The sequence below is a fragment of the Sinohyriopsis cumingii genome, chromosome 16 (genome assembly GCF_028554795.1).
Source record: "Sinohyriopsis cumingii isolate HCF-2022 chromosome 16, ASM2855479v2, whole genome shotgun sequence".
Classification (NCBI taxonomy): Eukaryota; Metazoa; Mollusca; class Bivalvia; order Unionida; family Unionidae; genus Sinohyriopsis; species Sinohyriopsis cumingii.
In genome coordinates this window covers 77381986-77403265 of record NC_142976.1, presented here as the reverse complement: position 1 = coordinate 77403265, position 21280 = coordinate 77381986, and the positions used below count along the sequence as shown (strand labels likewise).

Genomic DNA, 21280 nt, shown 5'->3' with positions numbered 1-21280 from the left:
TGTACATATAATAGTACCTTTATTTTGCATGTAAATGTAACCACATTCTTCAATTACATAACTGCCTGCAGCTTCTTTCATCTTTCAATCCTTTAATTAACACAAGATATTGTCAAAGTCTGTCATTTCCGTCTTGTAGATAGTGTCAAGGTCAGTCTCACATTTTCTTGTACAGACATGATAGTGTGAATATTTACTATTTAAAGCAGGCTTTGACACATGGGAATCAATATATATATTTGAATTTATCAGTTATATTTTAATTGCAATATTTCTCCGTATATGGTATTGAATGACTTTCAAGTCCTAACCTAGCCACAGGCGGTTTGTGAGCTTTGCATATGCTGAGATTGCTGATTCTAAACAATCAGCATATCAAAGATTGTTCTGATGCCAGTAACCAATCTCAAGGGGACTAAGTGACTGTTGATAATAATATAGCTGATGAGATTTTTTTGACAGGTGTGTTCGGAAGTAATATGTATGCATCTCTAACAACTAGCCACCTGGAAATCTAGCACATATAAGTGGAGTTTTGCATTTATTGCGTATGTGATTATTGCATAAGAATGATGCATACATACAGTTTGGCAAATAATTAAATGGATAAAAATAACCAAACCATTCTCAAAAGTTGGTTTGTAAAAGATTGTTTAGATGCATAATACTGATTTCAGGGTGAAAATTGGATGATGTGGAAGTGGGAGTATACATGTGAGTCAACATAATACTCCCCAGAAAAAGTAAAGAATGAACTCCTTTACACTGGATTATTGCACTGAGGGACTCATTTTAACTTGTTTTTCTTACTGTATGGATGATTAAATGCTTATCAACTGATCTTTAAGCAGAAATGTAGATAAATAAAAATGCTACATACTGAAAAGTGATTAAAATTAAATCAACACAGTTCTGTTCTTGGTTGTTTAATTTTTCAGTTTAAGGTCTATTTATCTCGTTTAAATCTAGCCAATTCCATAACCTTTGTCTGCCTATCCATTTATCTTAGTTCTATATGTGTGTATATGTCTTTGCTCTTCTAGCTGTATCTGCATTCCAACTATTCTTAATTTTCATTATTTACAAATCTATCTGCATGTACTATTTAGATGTTATGATCACTTTAATTAGCAACATATGGTTTTAACATGCAAACAATGAAAAAAATCAAAATGAAAGTTCTTATTTGTTTAATAAATATATTGTGATTTCATTAAAACATCCAATATTTTATTTTTACCATATATTTTTCACTTTAGTTTTGATATTTCATCATATTTTGGGCAAGTCAAATCCACCAAGGGTAAGTTCAATTTTCCAGTCAGCCTGCCCAGGGCAACCTAATTTTTATAGAGTTTGTAAAAGCACTCCAAATAGTCATAAAATGCACACTTTTCAATAACTGGGTGACATTCTGTATTATATCAAAGAGGAATATGAGTTTCAAAGTCCTCCAATAGAATAGGTAGCCATGATGGTTCAGCTACAAAAGCACCAGCCTTGTGATCCCCGAATCACAGGTTCAATACCTGTTCAGGTCACCCAGAGCTGGCTAATTCAATGTGTCTTTGGAAAGGCAGTTAGCTCTCATTGCCTTGGCATGATTTAGCCATACAAAATACTCAAAGTGTCATTACAGTTAACCAACCTCCACTACAGTAAATGATGCAAGGCCTCTACCAGTCATCTAATAAGGTGAAGTAGTCATTATAAAATACAGATTACTTTCATTTGTTTGACTTGTGTTAATCAAAATTTCATTCAGGATTTATTATTATGCAGTTAAACCTACTTATCCGACATTTAGGTTCATCCAATATTTTTAGTGGACACGATTTTCACTTTATTAAAATCGTAAAGTTATGCTCAGAAACCAAAGTTAAAAGAACAGAAAGTCAGGGGATATAATTCTTTTAACTGACACTGCAGATTAATGGAAATCAAACTTCACTATTGTCTCATCAATACAAAATTATGTGCCAAATTTGGTTCAAGCCCATCAATTCTTGAAAACTTAGTTTTTGTGGAAACCAAAGTCACAAGAATGGTACCATTAGTACCATTTTTATAAGTCTTTGGTATGACTTGGCCAGGGTCCAAACCCATGACCTCCCACATCTGAGGCAGGCACCCTAACCACTAGGCTACCAGAGAGGTAAATTCCTTTTGACTGATGTTGTGAAACACTGACGGTTTCAATAATATAGACCTACAAAACAAATTTTGTTGAAATCCATCAATCCTCAGTATAATTAAGCTGCAGAAATGAAAGTTAGACGGATGGATAATCAGGGGCCATAACTGCTCTAAATGATACTATTAATGCATATAAGACTGAAAATCAAACTCTTCTGAGAATTTATAAATATAAAGCTGCTTACCAAATTTAGCAAAAATTCAATAAATCCAAACTATGGATGGATGGACAGATGTACAGCCAGCGGGACATACAAACAGATGTGATTATTATAAGGTTTAAATGCCTTTTACAAAAGACTGTGATAAACATTTTAAAACTTCAGTACTTTACCATCAATTAATACACATACCCTGTATTTTTCATATTTCCTGAGCAGGCCCTTGACTTGATCCAATGTTTTATGCTCATGCTGGTCAATGCCACCCTTCAGTATAACATTTTGTTCTAGTCTGGTAAAAACAGTCAAGGAAATGCAGGAAAGTGCCTTCTACACTGTGATTAATACTTTTCTAATAGCACATCAAACATATCAGGTACTGTATACTCATTTATAAATCAAGTCCAGCTGCATAGATCCAAATCTGTTTTCACATAATGTGCTTGCAGATCTGGGTCTCTGCTATTTGTTTGAAGTAATCAGTAGAATAAGCAACATAGATCCTGATCGACCAGCTCATTATATAACAGATCAGTATGTATCTAACTTACAAGTACAATCAGTAAACTGCCATCACTGTATTTTCATATTCAAGAAGCAAGATGAGAATTAAATGTAAATATGTAAATTTGTTAAATCTGATACTTGCAGACGGATTTATTGGACTGCATGCTGTTTTATTTTTTAAAGATATATTTTATAATTTTCTTTCAATATTTGTCATTTTGTGGTAAATTTTTAGAATTACATACCGTTTTTATTCAAACTGTTAGAGAGCCATTGCTAAGATGGCAAAATGCCACAACAAAAAAGTCAAGTTAATCATAGCTTGCTTGAATAGCAATTGCCAGGTGTATATAGAGGATCCTACACAAGAGTTCATTAGATATGAAATTTTTTATCGAGCTTTTTAACTATTATATGACATGAGCTGCTTACAGCAAATTTTAAAACTGAAGGTCAGATGAACAAAAGCTTAAGATTTTATGTATAACATAATGTTATGGATTTTATATTACTCCAATAAGTAATATGTGATGTTACTAAGTGTTGTGCCACAGTGTGGTTAATGATTGTTATCATGCAATGCCATAGTACTAAAAAGATCATAGCAATACACAGGTCTAGTCATCAACACACATACATGCACTACTGCAGACCTAAATTTGAATTCTGGTTACAGTATGCACTACAGCTAGTATCTTTGGTTGTCTGGTGGTTGTCTCTGTACATTCCACAGTTGACGTCAAGAGATCTCTAATGCTGCCACATAAGCCATCAATGTATTTCACATCACTACATATAGGCTGTTGTACAATTAGTATAATTTAAAACCATTAAGAACATAATTAACATAATATGCCTAAATGAACATCTTCCAGAATGGGTGACTTTTGCTGGATCTAATCAAACAACTCTTTTTAAGCCTGCATGAAATACATATCCATTGTTTTAATAAATTGATGGGTGTGTTAACTATTCATAGTTTATGACCACAATATTATGGAGCCATGAATCTCTGAACCCTTGCGTCACATGTATTTGTACCTATGATTATGCAAGTCATGCAGTAAACAAAGTTGAAGTGTTAAATATATAACAAAAGTCATGCACCTGGTCTTTTCAGAATGCTAAAATTTTACACCTCGATAAAATTATTCTTATTCTTATTTATTTATTTATTATTATTATTATTGTGTTGTTGTTGTTGTTGTTATTTTTGTTGTTATTGACACACCCTGACCTTTCTCATTCCCTCCATAGGTAAATACAGTATATAACAAGAAGCTAAAGACTGTCATCTCAAAACATATACACTTTAAAAGGAATATACTGAACACAATTAGAGGGCCTATAATTTACACAAGAATCTTCAAAAATAATATTAACAATGATTTACAGGAACAACAGAGAACTCGGCTGTCTTCTAAAAAGACTGCGCACAATTTATATTGTCATTTAAAACTTGAAATTAAGTTGGACATATATAAGGATACAATTCTGCTGCTCTTTTTTCATATTCAATCAATGTCCTCCTTCTCGTTCGAATTCTCAACTGAAAGAAAATGAGTAACAAATTCAGTACTAAACAGACACTTGCATTATACTAATGTCATCTCTCTCTCTTTTTCTGAATATATATATATATATATATATATATATATATATATATATATATATATATATATATATATATATATATATATATATATTAAAACTATTGGCTGTGCTTTTAGATATATTATCAAAGTTACCAGTCTAGCAAATAAAAATAAATAGTTATCAACATGGAACATTTATTATACTTTTTCATTGAGTACATGTTTACAGATAAATACAACTTGACACGATATTTCAGAGCAATCACAAAACTTACACCTTTCAAATCAATTTGTTACTTCATTCCATAAAATACCCGGACCAAGACAAGCTTAAGGGAAACAAGAGGCACTAGTGGAACCAATATTGCTCACCTGGAATATATTGATCGAAAAAAACAAAGGCAGCAAGAAATTCAGGTGTACTGGGTTTAATAACACCCATGCCAGACTAATTTACAGCTATCTGGTAGAAATTGGAAGCATTTTACATATAGCTGAACTGCGTTTTTACTAGGAGTAACTTCAGCTGGACTAGATGAATGCAAACTGCATTGACATCTGTGAAATCTGTTCATGCCAGGACTCTACCTTTGTATTTGGTTTGATATGGTCAGTTTTACAATGAATGTCCTTCTATAATCCTTCTTTTATACATTAGTAACAAACATTATAACTGATGGAAGATAAGTATCATTTTCAAACTTTCCACCTGGTTGCTATGGAAGTCATGCTATTGCTAGCAGAACCACCCCAAACATAGCCGATTCTGCAGTGTTTTCATCCACTCCAGTGTCACTACCTCACAGTGTATATTTACAAAAGTACCAAAAACAGCAATAATACAATAGTAATGTGTTTAGAAGTTCAAAAGTTGCTATAGGTTTCAAATCCTTCAAAAGGTTTTTGTCCTGATGATGTTCATACAAAAATACTCATCGAACTGTCTTAAGATGGTACAAGTACTTACACACCTTTTTCAAGAATCTTTGGATATTTGCAAAATCTGAAAGGATTGGTCTTTGGTAAGTATATACCCCCTGTTCATAAAAGGTGATCATGTGATGGCCAGTAATTACCATTACTTTGCAAAGTACTTATATTATCTATTCTTACATCTTGTAACACTTAGATAATTTTTCTATCATATCTCAAAAACAATGCACCTTCCAGAAACTACACAGCTGTGTAGTGCTGTTAATGATTGGGCTAAACATTTACATAAAGGTGACCAGGTACATACGTTTGTACTAGACTCTGAAAAACTTTTGACACTGTCCCCCATAAATTGTTAAAGAATATGAAATTGCAGACTAAACTCTACTCTGGATATATTATATTTTTATATTTCCGAGAGTGATGTGTGGTGGTAAATGGTCTTAAATCTAATTGGTCTAGTGTAGCTTCTGGTGAACCTCCAGGCACAACAGTTGGACAAGTGCTTTTCTCCTTGCACACTGACGACATCATGACTGGAACTGATTAAGAAATTCATCTCTTTGTAGATGACTATGTACCCCAAATACTACAAAATTACATTAATAAACTAGGACAGTGGGCATGAAAATAGGGCAGGTGATTTCAACTTAAAACTGCAACAAAATGCAAATGATAAAAAATACATCCCATAAAATCACTGTCATTTTTCTTGAAATGTACTTCTTTAGAAAGTCTCAATCACATAAAATATTTAGGAATTACAATTACTAGTGCTCTTAAATGGAACCTTCAAATTCAAGAAATTACGTATCAAAGCAAATCCTACTTTAAACCTATTATGACATTGCTTATTTTTTAATTTAAGGGTTTAGTCAGACTATTGTAGAATGCACTTGTACAGTTTGGGACCCTCATACTTCAAGAAATAAGACCTCAAAACTGAATAATTTGTCCTGGAAACCATTCAATCAATACAGAATGGAAAAATGATTAATGTTTTCTTTAAATACCCTGCTGTAATTTGATCAAATCAAAATACACCTGCAGAAATCAACATAAATACCTATACAAAACCCTAAATGAAAGTTACCAATTAGGTTTATTCTCCAAAAACAATCAACAACTGGAGTTCTTTACCACAAATATTAATCACAACTGCTGAATCTTCAGAAAATGAACTTGATACCTTTCTAAAATTAGTAGTCAGATTTTTATAAAATCTTTTGTAAAAAATGTCATAATGATGAAGCACTAAATGAATCATGACTAAAACACAACTCAGGTAAAGCAAGATTTGCAGCAAGTTTGATTAAAATTGGCTTGGCCAATCTCAATAAGTCACAAATAGGTTTTCCATATGTTTGCTATGGCAGCCACATAATTGTTAGGGAAGCCATATCAGGCACACTTTTGATAAAGTATATCCAACACTCCTACAAAGTTGTATCAAAATTCTTTCTGCCACACTACTGTTAGAAGAATCACTCTGTACACATTTCTGAATGAACATGTCTGTCTAAACATTTCTACAGAGTTTGGTCAAATCTGACTAAGTTGTTATGGAGAAGATGTTGAAAATAAGGTTTTCTACATGGTTGATATGGAAGTCACATCATTGGAATGGGAGCTAATCAAGACAACATTTTAACAGAGTATGTCCAACGGTTAAGAAGTCATAGATGTTTTCCATATGGTTTTGACACAAGCCACACCACTGCTAGGGGAGACACCCTGGAAAATAACATTGATTGAGCATGTCCTAGCAACATTTCTATTAGGTTTAATTGAAACTGGCTCTGCCATTCTAAAGTCAAAAATAAGTTTTCCATATGGTTGCTAAAGAGGCCACACTGTTGCTGGCATAGTAATCCCAAGCACAATTTTGATAGTCTTTAGCATGTCCAAAGAAATATTCCTGCAAAGTTTTAGGAAACTTGGCTCAACTGTTATGGAGTGGATTTTGAAATCAGGTTGTACACATAGTTGCTAGGGGAGCCACATAACTGCTAAAGGAGCCACCCCAGACAAACCTCTGATGGATCAATTGCTGAAAAAAATTCCAGCCAGGTACGATTAAAACCTGAGCCATTCTGGGTGAGTCACAAATAAGCTTTCCATTTTGATTCCTATGAAAGCTACATAATTCCAAGGGGAGACACACCTAATACAATTTTGGTTCATCATATCATGAGGAAGACTTCTGCCAAGCTTCATTTAAATTGGCTCAGCACTTTTTGAGAAACTGACAAAAGCAATGTTGACAGATACCACAAAACAGATGATTCACACTGGATACAGGATAATACTGTAAGCTAATTTGATCTGCAGCTATGTGAGCTAAAAACATACTTAGAATATGCATCTAGATATTTTCTTTTTTTTAGTTTTTTGTTTCTTCCCAGAAGCATATACGGATCAAACTATGCATACATGGATCACATTATGCATACATGGATCCCACTATGCATACAAGGATCAAACTATGCATACATGGATAAAGCTATACATACAATAATCAAAACATTTTACTAGTAACTATTTTTGCCCAGATGTAGAAAATGTATTCAATGGAAAATAAATAAAAAATTTAAAATTACCTTTTTAGAAATAAAACGTTTTGGTAAAGGTTTCTCAAATTAATCTGAACAACACTTTACTAAATAATTTGATGTTGTAAACTTATTTATCTGACCTCCTTATATTTCACTATTGGCTTACATAACTGCATTGGTAGGAGTGATTTAATTAAAGCCAATAAAATTCAAACCTGGTCATAAAGAAACATTTATAATCAGAATGGTTTGAGCTGAATTTGACACTATATTTGTGCATGAGTTCATACTTCCAAGATCTTCAATCTTTCTGCTTTTTCTTTGTCTTGTTCCTGCTGCTTGATGGCCATCCTCTTTTCACGAAACGACAATCCCTGGCCAGCACCATGCCTACAGGAATCAGCAGAAACTGTCCGCTTACTTGGGCCTGGCCCAACAAGGTCAAATTTAAATGAATCTACAATAAAAAATGTGGATACCATAAATTCACTGAGAAGACATAACAAAGTGTTCTGCAAGATCACCTGTAATTACAAACTACGGTGTTTACAACAATATAGGTAAAGTAAGTGAGTTAGAGTAGATGTGATTCTCAGATCCTGAAACCATCAATATGTGACAATGAAAATGAACTTTCCAAAGCTCAACTTTCTTCATAATACTGAAAATGCTTATTTTGTAAATTTTTTATTTTTACCTCTTAACTCCCTTATATCAGACTGTACTGTCCTTTGTGCCACTATAATCAATCAGAGTTGGGAGGTTACATATGTCAAAATATAGCCTAAAAGAATTAAGAGCATCATCAAGGAATCTGAGTTATACATAATGTTCTTTAAAATTGTAAACTATTATAATTAGCTGATAAACTGACTGATGGAAAACATATAATAAAATTTAACTGTGCCAACTACATATAAGAAGGTCTAGAAATATTGTCCAATCATGATTTAATATTGTGATATGAATAGTGCAAATTAATGTTCCATGCTTTCTCAAAGAAATCAAATATTGTGTGCCAAAATAACCATCAGCAGCTTGTTTTGGAGCAACAGGTCTCCTCACTGTCTTCCTTGTCCACTTATCATAATCAGCAAAGTCCACATTAAACTGACTTCCAAGAGACTTCAGTAGCTCATCCTTCTCAAACTGGGTACGGTCAATTCGATTTGCAGCTCGTTTGCCCCAGCTGGCTGCCATTCCAACTAAATATATAACAGACAAAAGCACTTAAAATCCCACTCTAGCCATAAAACAAAGATTCTCAAGTATCTAATTAAAGTTATGCATTTATCTGTTTATACACATCAATATTTGTTTCTTTTGTATTGTTTGTTTACAAATTATGAAAAAAATATCAACTGTTTGAATGAAAAGATTATTATCATATGTGAATGGCTTTTTAAAACATAGATTTGCCATATGATATTTAATTTTAAACTTAATCGTGTAGCTTTTCTTCTAATATATAAATTAATACAAATTCTATAGAGAAAGAAGACTGTAAAGATCTGGACATAAAAGTTCTCATCAAATTGTTGACTGTAACTATAATTTTTCTTTCTTCATTGTTTTTTTTTTTTGAAGGACCTATGTTTTGTTGTTGTTAAGCTTAAATTATTTCTGCCATTTTTAAATATATTTTAACTTCAACAAGAAAAATAAAAGAAAAAAGGGATTAATTTCTGATTTAAATTTCAATATTACCAGCACATGTATACCAATCATATTTCTCACTGTACTGAAGACTCGTATCTCATTCATATATCATGCCTCTATTAATTAGGATTGGGTAAAAAATACATAGGATGTATAAGAATTATGATATTATGGTGTGAAAGATGAGTCACAGATCATATTTTTTAATGTGAGTACTGATTTTGACATAGAGATAAAATTTTGTTTCCACCTCATTTAATGAAATCACTGTGGGATTTATTCAACTTATAAAGTAACTTTTCCCTTACTGTGGAACATAGTACCATTGGTGTCATATGCATGAAATATGCTTGATCACATTATCAATCATTATTCAATAAACAAAGTGGTAGACTTAACTTCACACTGTACCTTAAATTAACAAGACTATCATGAATAGCACATTCTGCATTTATGTACACTGTGTAACAGGTATTAAGCAGCCAGTCCAGGAACATCAAGGTAAGGTTACGATCTGTAATGTCTGTAATAAATATTCACTAAACTTTGCAGTTGTTCTTTTTTTTAATTCAAGTATATATCTGTCTTTCCATCTCCACTTTTTAGCTTACAGAGGCATTCACCTGTCAAGTTCATTATCTGTTCAGACATTGCTTGCTTAGAATATTAAGAAAAATATCCTGAGTTGGGGGGGGGGGCAGGCTGAAATATGGGATTGAATCCACATATTCTGATGCCCAGTAAAATCAACATCAGATTTATGCAACAAACTAATGGAAATATTTATTGTTTTTTGCTCTGTACTAAAATGCAACTGATTTCCATAATAAATTAGATGACTGGGAAGCATTCAATAAACAGACACAATAATGATTCCATGTTATGTATGGGGAGTTACTCTGATAACACAGTAATACTGAAAAATATATTTATGATGGCACATATTTGTCCTAACGTTGGGCTCTTCATGTATATGCTGCACAGAGTGTAAATCAACTTGAAAAATTAATGCTACTTCCATGGCAATCATTCTGCCACCTGTGCCATCCAACAGAAACTTATCAAAAAGAATTAAATAAGTGCATGTGTAACCACCTGTGATGGGGATGAGTGGGTAGTGCCAGGATTGTCACTGAAAATGGACCACCAATAAGAGCAAGAAAGTACAAGTCGACTTCAGAATGTTTAAATAATTCCCTGTCTTCCAATGAAAAGTAATAAATCGTGTACAACAAAGATGTAAAGTAAATACCTGCCTATTGCAAAGCCACCAGAAAACAACACCATCCATACTTTTGACTCTTATCTGATACCGTAGAATCAATCTCTTGGTTCCTAACAAATAATGTAGCCATGTGATCTGGCTCTTGCAAGACATCATTGGACATTATCAGATGCCAAAATAGTTAACAGATTATTTAGTGTCGCTAATTTGGAGAAGATATCGACTATATATTGTAATAAGGGGTGCAGCCATGACTGACATTCATGGATTCATTTTTAAAACAGTGTAATCACCAATATTCAAGGACACTGGCAGAGATCAAACGGCGATGATGAAATAGAAATTTGGGTCAACCGTGTTTGTAAGGTAAAAAAAAGAAAAAAAGGGGGATAGGTAGCGTTATGCAGAAAAACGACGAAAACCCCGAATACAATGATACTGTATAATCCACGATGTCACAGAAACCTACCACACAGTACATTTCTGATATCAATTTACAACGGTAAGACGTCAATTTTAGCACAACGTGCATTTCTTTCCGATGCCACTGAATTTTCAATTATATCCCTATACAGCCATCAGCCACATATTTTTTTAATCCTAAATAACTAAGAGTTTGGTTTTTATACCTTTGATAGTTGGTACGAGCCTCTAAAATATCGCTAACTACCACTAGGGATATAATACATAACTAAACTGCCGCCATTTTTCAACAACGTCATAGCAACTAGTTCCTATCTAACTTCCAATGAAGATAAATTGACCAGGGGGATTAACTCTGCCAGTATTGCTTTTGGGAACAAAATACGCTGTGTCCACCGCTTGTGTATATTGCGTCTGTCGGGAGAGACAAAATTGGGAAAGACAAAATGTTTTAAGAACATAGTTTGAGGTGATAAATGAGCCGAGGACTTAGTTCAAGGGGGGCGGGAAATAAGAAATAGGATACACACAAACCTCTTGGTACCTTAGGTTTCATTATTTAGAGCAGCAGAGACGGTGAACAGACCACTTGCTTGAAAGTCCGTTTACGATTATAAAACCTCATACGAAAAAAAATGAAAATATAAGGTCAATAACGTCAAACCTAAACCTCTAACTTATAGAGAGTTTCTCTAATTGGGTTAGTTTTTTGTTACTTTATCTTTGTCGCTTGGGTTTTTTTTAAATTTGTATGTGCGTTCGTTTACCCACCGTGACACTTATTTGTGGTCGCACACTCTCTGCTGCTATAAATGTGTGAGTAATTAAATCATTATAATATCAATAATGGAATCTTACACTAGTAGATTAGCTCGAGAAAGATTAGAAGCAATCAGAAGATATCTTACTGTTCGTGATGCTCTCAAACAAAAACTGCAAGAACGCCAGAAAGTACAAGTTGAATATGCAGAAGATAAAGAATTTAAAATATTTTTAAAAAAAAAACTGTTACAAAGGTTACTGAAAGAGTTGCAGAAGCTAGTGAAGGTCTTTTATAGCAAAATTACAAACTGCTGAGCAAACTGCAAAGATTGCAAGAAGAACTAAACAGAAAAAAATATTTTAAGAGATCTTCCAACTGAAATAGCTGCCGTTCAACCTCCACCGGCTCCTCAACTTGATTAAGAACTTGAAGGCGGTGTTGGTGAAGAACCAAAACCTTAAAGAAAAAAGAATTGTTTGATAAATTTATCCCAAAAACAATTAATACAGTAAAAAGATTTGTAAAATCAAAACATTTTGCTGCATTTGCTGCTGTGATATTTAGTTACAGAGAAAGATATTTAAAACCTGAATATGCTACTAAACCGGTGTCAAAAGAAAACTGGTTCAAATGAACAGTTCGAATAAAAAAGGGAGGTAAGCGAGTCAGGAATGATGATATTGATTATATGGTATATTTAGATGAAATAAATAATTATTATTCAGAGATAGAGCAATATTTTAAATCTAAAAGATTGGCTCGACCTCCTAAACGTGAAAAAAAGGTAAAAAAATTGCTCTTAATGAAAAATAACGATTAAAGGTTTTAAAGGTTTTAATGCTATCGAGAATGCAAAAGCAGAACAAGTTTATGATATTGCTGCAAAATATGAAAATATAGGTAAATATGTAAGAATCAAATATGTTAAATCTTGAACAAAAGATGATTGGGTTAGAGATGTATAACCCATCTTTACTAAACAAAGTTCTCTCAAAGCTGATGATCCTGATTTTCACAAACTTAAAGAAATAAGAACAAGAAAACAACCTCAACGTGAACCACAACAACCACAAAATATCTAAAACAAGAACAACGACGACGACAATTAAAACAACAACAATTGACTGAAGTTAGAAGCGAACTTACACCTGAGGGTTTAGAAACTATTTAAAAACCGAAATCCTATGATAAACTAAAAGATAATGCTGTAAAATATAATGAAAAAGATAATTATTTAAAACCTTAATATAGATCTTTGTCAGAAGAAGATTGGTTTAAAATATATATTTTGCCAATACTGGGATGAAACCTGTTGATGAACATGATTTTTTTCTTCAACTATTTAAAGATAAAATAGATGAAAGAAAAGAACAATTTAAACGAGAAGAAGATCCTTTTAGCTGAATAGAACCTCCTGAACCAAATACCGGAAGTAGATTAAGAATTTGTCCTGACAGTGTTCTTGCCGATGTTGAACGATTATAATGCTCTGATCAGAGGAAAACGCGCAGGATATTTGCCGAAGATTATTTACAGCCGTTATCGTGGATCGTAATGTTTATCATTCTCTCATTAATGTAATTGTTGATAATTATTATAGCGACAGAAAACAATTAATTAATCAACATGTAATTTAAAAAAATGATTATACACAATGCTCAACGTGGGCCTGTAATAGTTAGGGTAATAAACTCACGATTGCCAACGTACAAAGCGATTTAAGGAGATGGACTTGTTGATGTTGTTCAAGGTTTATTTCAGAGAATAGCTCCAAAAGCAATACCGACTGTAAAACAATTAGGAATGAAAGCTATTGACGCTATTCGCGATAAAGGTATCAGTGCTGTTGGTAACGTTGCCGGTAAAGCATTTTCAGAAATCAAAGTAATATTAGCTCGATTAGTACGAAGAAAACCGGAACCAGTAAAATTACCCAGCACTGAAATTATGCCTGCAAATGTCAGTAAAATAATAAATCAAGCTGCAAATAAAAAACCAACAGAGTTGGTTGATACTGAAAAATTAGCAAAGTTGACTAATGGAAAATCAGCAAAGTTGACTAATGAAATTATGCCGGCAAATACAAGTTTTATTTCAGGAAGTGGTATTCGTGTAAGACGAAGATAGTTATAATAATATGTTCAAGCGTTTGATATGGACGCGCCGGTTCTTAAAGATGAATCTGTTCGCGATTATCAGTATTATTCTTATGAAGCACGTGTACCAAATTAGCGTGGACGAATTGAGATACAAGTTCAGGATACAAGCAGATATTTCTTACTTGCTGAAGCATTTATTGAAGTAGAGGGAGAAATTGTAACAGACTCGTCGCTAATACACCATATGGAGCTAATGACATAGTTGGTTTTGTTACCAATGGTGTTATGGCGTTGTTTGATAGCGCTACGTACATGACTGATGGAAGAATTATTGAAATAATTCAAAAAGACATTGATGTTGTTACAACGATATTAAATTTGGCTAGATATTCAGATGATTATACAGGATCAGCTGGTCCATCAATGATGTTTGCTAAATATAACACTGACCATCCTGATCCAAGACCGTATAATTTAAGACGACCAAGAGACTTTGGTAACGCCAATGATGCTGATGTGTGGCCGGTGGTTCACGGAAACAATCGAGATTATAACCTAGGATTTGCTATACGTAAATCTTAAAATGTTAAAAGGAGATCGTAGAAGATTTTTATGCGCAATTACGTTATCGCATATTTTTGGATTTTTTTTAGAAATGTCAGAAAAGTTATCTTTGGAGCGAAATGTACAGTTGCACTTGTGAGAAAGGGTAATGATAATGCTACTATTTGGCGACCAGCCGCTGCTGGTGCTGGTAAAGTAATATTATTCAAACTTTCACTGTGGATGCAGTAATGACTTCAACACTTGGTGAAGAAGAAAGAATTATTAGTTTTATGAATTCAGGCGGAAAATCACTGTAATCATGGTTGACGCACTCAAAGTAATATTAATGGATTGTAATGGCATATAGCATCACAACGAGGAGTTTCTGCACCGAGGTATATATTTATCGCTTTACAAGATACTGATCGACTAGATAACCAAGAACTTAGTTACATGATATTTGACAAACATAGTGAAGTTTATTTACGGGGATAAATGGACGTCAAGAACTATCTGAAAGTATAACTTTAAATTTTTAAAATAACTACGTAGCACGTGCATATCATCGATTAATGACAATTATGGGGCGTGATCGAAATATAGATACTGGTTTACAAATATCCAATTTATTATTTTTCATTAGAGCAAATATAATTATTGAAACAATCTGTCATTGATATTCATTTTAAAGCTCGCGTGAACCCAGCTGGTGGTGTTAATTATAGAGCAATTGCAGTTATACTCAGCGATAAAGCAATGTTACCAACACAAACAATAACCGATCCGCCAAATTGCGAGCGTGAAGCAATTGCTGTACTCGACGCTATATCAACGTTACCACTTGATAAAGTCATACACGATTACACAGGTAACCGCTAATCGTTTTAAACAGATCTTAAAGTATAATGGTTGATATTTACGGAAGATCTTCTTCTATCAAAGACATCAAAAAGATGCTACTGATTTGTCAAATTACGCGACTAAAGATGAACTTGCCGATATTATGAACCTCTCTGGAGTTGACCAAGATGAAGGTGTTATTTTTCAGGATAAATACGGTCTTTTAAAGACGAGTAATATTAAATGGAATGACATAGTTGGTAGAGTTCTCGGTGCTACTACGGATAACATTCCAATATTTACTGACGGCGGTAGAATCAAAAACTCAAATATATAAATCGCAAGTATTAGAAATGAAATTACAAAAAGTGTTGCTAATTTACAATCTACCGGTGATACAATAACAGGTGAACTCATCATGAATGGAAATAAAAAAGTTGTTTTAAGAGATCCAACATCTGATGATGCCGCGACAAAAAATATGTAGACAATAACTATAATACAGTAGATACTAAATTAACCAAGCTGCGAGCTGAGTATGACGTTCACGTAAATATGTTTTTAAATCTTCGTAGAAACTTTCAAAAACTCAATAAAATCGCAGATGATTTCTTTGGAAGTCCGTTGACTGTTGATGTAAAACTCGGTGATATTAAAACAGCTATGTCAGACATTGCAACGATTAATATTCGATTAGGTGTTATCAGATATCCTAAATCATTTTCAGAGCTAATCGCGATAGCGAAGAGTAATATCGATGATATTAGGAAAAAACTAGATGTTATAAGTGGAATCCCTTTAATCGATAAAAATTGTAATATGATTAAAATTCCCCACAAGCAGATTATCAACGAGGTATACACAGTGTCATAATAATCATACACATGGTCACAGCAAAACAACACTATCAAACATACTGCACAAGTCACTTGTGTCTATAGGCTGTCCGTGTTCAGCGGTGCAAAATTTAGCATATTTACCACGTATCCCTGGCGTCATTCAACCGATAGCTCTTCTGGAACCGTATTTATTTTGTTAAATAAAGGGCACAAAGAAACTTTTATGCTGGAATCATCCGATAATTGTAACCGCAGCGTCTTCCTTGTGGTGACTGGAATTTGTCGCTGTAACACCTCAACTGATTACAAAGTAATTAAAATATAATGAGCTTTCCAATCAACGTACAACGTTTTAGATACAATCAAGCACGTGAATGGCAAACAAAACTAAAAAATGTTGTTGACGAATATACAGCAAAAGTAACAAGAAATATCGCAGACGTGTAATTGTTGACATAATTCTTATCGCTGTTATCGCGGTATTATTATCAACAATAACACCATCGCTAGTGATGGTACCAGCAGTTGTAACAATTTGTGTTTCAGCTGCAACAACAATTGCTGGTCTTCATAATATCGTTGCAAAAAATTATGTACATACACAAATGCAAAATTGCATGATTATATAATAAAATTACACACAGCGACGCTAGCATGTTCCAAAAATGATCCCCGTTATTATTAACAAACCTTAGTGATGGAAAAATATCAGTGTGTGTGACTTAGAGTTATAACATAGCTTTAACAATTTTCCAGTCATATCGCTACGATGTCTGCAGTGTGACAGTTTATAGTGATGTCTAGCACTGGGGCATCATGCCGCAGACATGTAGCATGATGTCCCACCCAGTCACATTATCCTAGCACCAGGCCGACCAGTCCTAACACTAACCTCTTAATGCTGAGCGCCAAGCGAGGAAGCTGTTAGTACCATTTTTGTAAGTCTTTGGTATGACTCGGTCAGGGATCGAACCCACGACCTCCCGTATCAGAAACGGACGCTCTAACCACTATATATCAGATTTGGAGTTCACTGAGATGATTAAAATTACAAAGAAGCTATGACTGTGATATAATCCGCTCCTAATTTAGAAAATTGTGATTTAAACAATGTCAACGCCGAATAAATTACTAAAACAGATTGTCGTTAACACAAGTCCGGCAAAAACAACGATGATATCGGTAAGCTCAACTAATCCAGAATTTAGTGCTAACTTTCCAAGTGTAATTTCAGCGAAAGAAATAGCGCTAGCACAATTACAAGTATGTTACAGCTGGCCAAATATTAGACCAAAATCATTTGGTGGATTGGCAGCAAATAATTCACTTGTATTTGCAATTAAAAATAACGATGATGGAACTCCTGATTGGCACGTTGTCAGAATTCAAACAGGTAATTATCAGATTGAACAAATCAATGATGAAATCCAGCGCAGAATCAAATCTATAAGTGGAAGAGATTCAAAATTAGCTATCACAGTTCACGATCCAACTTAATCAGCTGCGATATAAATATATTCGCAAGATTACGCTGTAGATATATATCAATCGTCAATCAGATCTGTTTTAGGATGGCCTGAAATGGCACCAGAGTACAAAGGACCGCCAGAACCAAAGTTAAATGAATTCCTTACAGATAAATATATTTTTAACAACTCCAAAATATCGAGAAACTATTTGATGACATTATGTAGAAACAGGAAGAAGAACTGCTTCAGGCCCAAATTCTGAACACTCTTACTACGACTGATGGTAAAATAGTCAAAAGATTTGGTAGAACAGTATATTATGTAAATGAAGAAACCAATCGTCATTATATTGACGATGAAGTTTTTCTTAATCAATATCCTAGATTAATCAAACTTGAACATGCACGCGTACTTAATAATCTACAGAATTTATTTACAAGTATTATACAGTATTATAGTAACGATGTAAAACAATAGATCACTGAAACAATACAACATTTAAATCAAATTGTATCAGACCATGAATATGTCAACTATCTTATTGTTGAAGAAGCTTGTTTAAAGTGAAGATCTTATTGACGGATATGTTCCAGACACTTATCCGCATAAAACAATATATACTAGATTAAGAAAAATATTTGCTGATCATTACTAAAGCACCGAAGAAGAAGTACCCAAATTTGTAATACTAGAATTTAGAACCGACGGACTAAAAAATTCACTAAATGATCTTATCAATGAAAACTTTCCTAAAATTATTTAATCATGGAGAAAAAGAGCCCCACCAGCAGATATTCTCAAATATAATAATGATTCGCATGGTGAAGGTCGTCCTATTTCACCAGGAATTGTAAATATCACATCAACAATCGCAGTCAATCTTATATGTGATGCAATTGATGGCAGCTATCAAATAGATCTTGAAAAATCTAGTCAGGCACAGCAAGGATATATTTTATACACATTTACACGTCAAGTACCTCCTGGATATTTGATTCTACAAGAACCGATAAATCCAGTCTATTTGAGATGTCATAATCCGATTATATAAAGGATACATTTCAAACTTACTGACCAGACCGGATACTTAATAGATTTAAGACATGAAAATCTGAATATAAATCTCTACGTTAAATCTTAATGATTTCATGGGTATATTAAAAAAATATCGAGAAAAAAAATTGCCCATTTAAAACAAATTATATTTATTTCTCAGGTAGAATAAAGTCAAAAAATAATTAACCACGACACCAGTTGCCATAATTTTCATTTTTGTCAGTAACATTTTCACTACTTTCACTTTTGTCACTGTTATCTGACACAAAAGTTTTCAACTGCCTCACATGTGTGTTAATAATTGTTTCTTCTCATATTCGTCAGCTTATTCTGATAAAATTTTCTCAATTGCGTGTGAGAGAGATACGAATTTTGTAACTTTTGCTCCATTTATATAATATCATTTGTCTAGTGATTATTTTGAAAATCTAGCCCAATAATCTTCTGTGCTTTTTTTAACTTTGTCATTATGATCAGTATTGTTTTTATTTAATATCATAATATCTGTTCAGTTCTCTGTACTTTTTACCACCACAATGCACACACAACTCTGTTTTTTCTTTCACCTCAACACAACATTTCAAAACAGTTTAGGTCATAAACTCCTTCTCCGTACACTTTGTAAGTGAAGTTCACAGAATTCGCTTATGCAAGCTTTGTTACAAGGAGTTGAAGAACCTATCATAAGTCGTTTGCATTCTTTATTTGAATCATTATATATGACTGAAAAAAGATGGCCACTATCGCTTAAACGGCTTGAAGCAGCTGTTCTGTTTTTTATTGCCCTTTTCATGACACTTGTGCTTGTTGCCTGTCTTCATCTATGTTATTGTGTTCATTATGTATTGGCTGTTCAATTCATATGTGTTTCGTCATCTCCTTGTTTTGGAAACGAGAACAATTAGACTTTTTCTCAGCTGTCTTGCTCCACTGTTTTTGAATAAACCGCCATCACATGGACCCTCATTAATTGCTTTAAATAATCACTCCTTGGCTCTCCACTCTACATTGTGCTCTAGACTAGACTAACTGGGACTACATTCATCATTATCTAAATGTAAACAGAAGGGGAAAAAAAGAAACATTGCTTCAAAGCTGGCCGGCGTAGAACAGGAGGAAGAATTCCAGTCATCTCCCTTATTTTGGCTCAACAATTTAAAAAAATATTTGAACGTTTATGCATGGATTGTAGCCGAGTGGTCTAAAGCACTCTTCGTTACGGATCACTGCCATCTCACCTCTGTCTGCGGCGGTTCGAGTCTAAGATTCAGCCAATGTGGGTATGTGAGAAATCTTGCCAGTAGCTTCTCGTGGGTCGGTGGTTCTTTCCGGGGTTTTCTCTGGTTCTTCCTCCACCATTAATAATGGCCGCCATGTATAGCCTATCATGTGCTGCAAAATGGCGTTAAACCCCACAACAACAACAACAGCATGGATTGTATTTGGGTTGAAGAAGAACCCTATCTTTTTGGCGGTCAAGTGGTCAAAGATCTAGTATTTGACAAAGTATGCCAATATACTGTCAAATATTGATGAAGTTGCAGAATAACTAGGAACCTTTAACAGTTGTTTGCAAACGTATGCAATTCACAGCATGTGAAAAAGTTGTACAGAAAGCGTTCTACTGATGCAGATTTCTCAGCCTGCTAGCTGTTCTTGACTGTTAGGAAAATATTACCCAGGTTGAGATCTCAGAAGCACTTGGGCCTCTCGTTGTCTTATATCAACAATATTTTGTCTGGTAAAGTGGATGTCTTTCTCTCAAGAGGCCATCCGCTACGATGCAGAACATACCAGGTCAAAACGTCAAAGGCTGAATGTCATCGTCTTCCTTCTCCACAGTATATGGAAACAATGTTGATTGGAGCAGAGCAAAATAGACTTTCAGGAAAGTACATTTCACAACTGAAAGCTATAAAGTACAACAACAATACAGAAACTGTGGATGAATATGGAACGATTTTAAAACTTATAAAAAAATGGTGACATTGTGTTATATATCCCCTTCTTGGATTATCTGGTATCAAGCAAATAAACTGCAATTTTTATCCTGATATATCTGCATCCTTTTGAATGATTGTTACAAAATCCTAAAAAGGAAATAAAATATGAATCCATTTTCAACATCACACACAGATATATATATATATATATATATATATATATATATATATATATATATATATATATATATATATACTACTGTAGGGTTTTCATATTTTAATAATTTGTCTGGTGTAATAGAATAATATACTGAAGCATTATTTGTTTTATATATGTGTTTCTATCTGTAACGCCCAAAAATTTACAAAGATAAATTTTTTAAAACGTCCCTTATTCAGAAGCAATGATATCTTCGATCTTTGCATTTGATATGACCAGCACTTATAAACATAAACAGCATGTCAAGGTGT

General features: G+C 33.6%; 1 protein-coding gene across 1 annotated transcript in view; it reads right to left on the bottom strand.

Moving 5' to 3' along the window:
- The window catches only part of LOC149780845 (uncharacterized protein C20orf96-like), a 44699-nt gene extending 33146 nt beyond the window's left edge, over nt 1–11553 (bottom strand). Inside the window, exons 1-5 of the mRNA XM_089937930.1 lie at nt 11461–11553; nt 8976–9152; nt 8238–8404; nt 4355–4413; nt 2550–2649 (exon numbers count right to left, since the gene is read on the bottom strand). Of these exons, the coding sequence (XP_089794056.1) occupies nt 2550–2649; nt 4355–4413; nt 8238–8404; nt 8976–9147 (498 nt within the window). The 5' untranslated portion in view covers nt 9148–9152; nt 11461–11553. The remainder of the gene's footprint in view (nt 1–2549; nt 2650–4354; nt 4414–8237; nt 8405–8975; nt 9153–11460) is intronic.
- Between the last annotated feature and the right edge of the window lie 9727 nt (nt 11554–21280).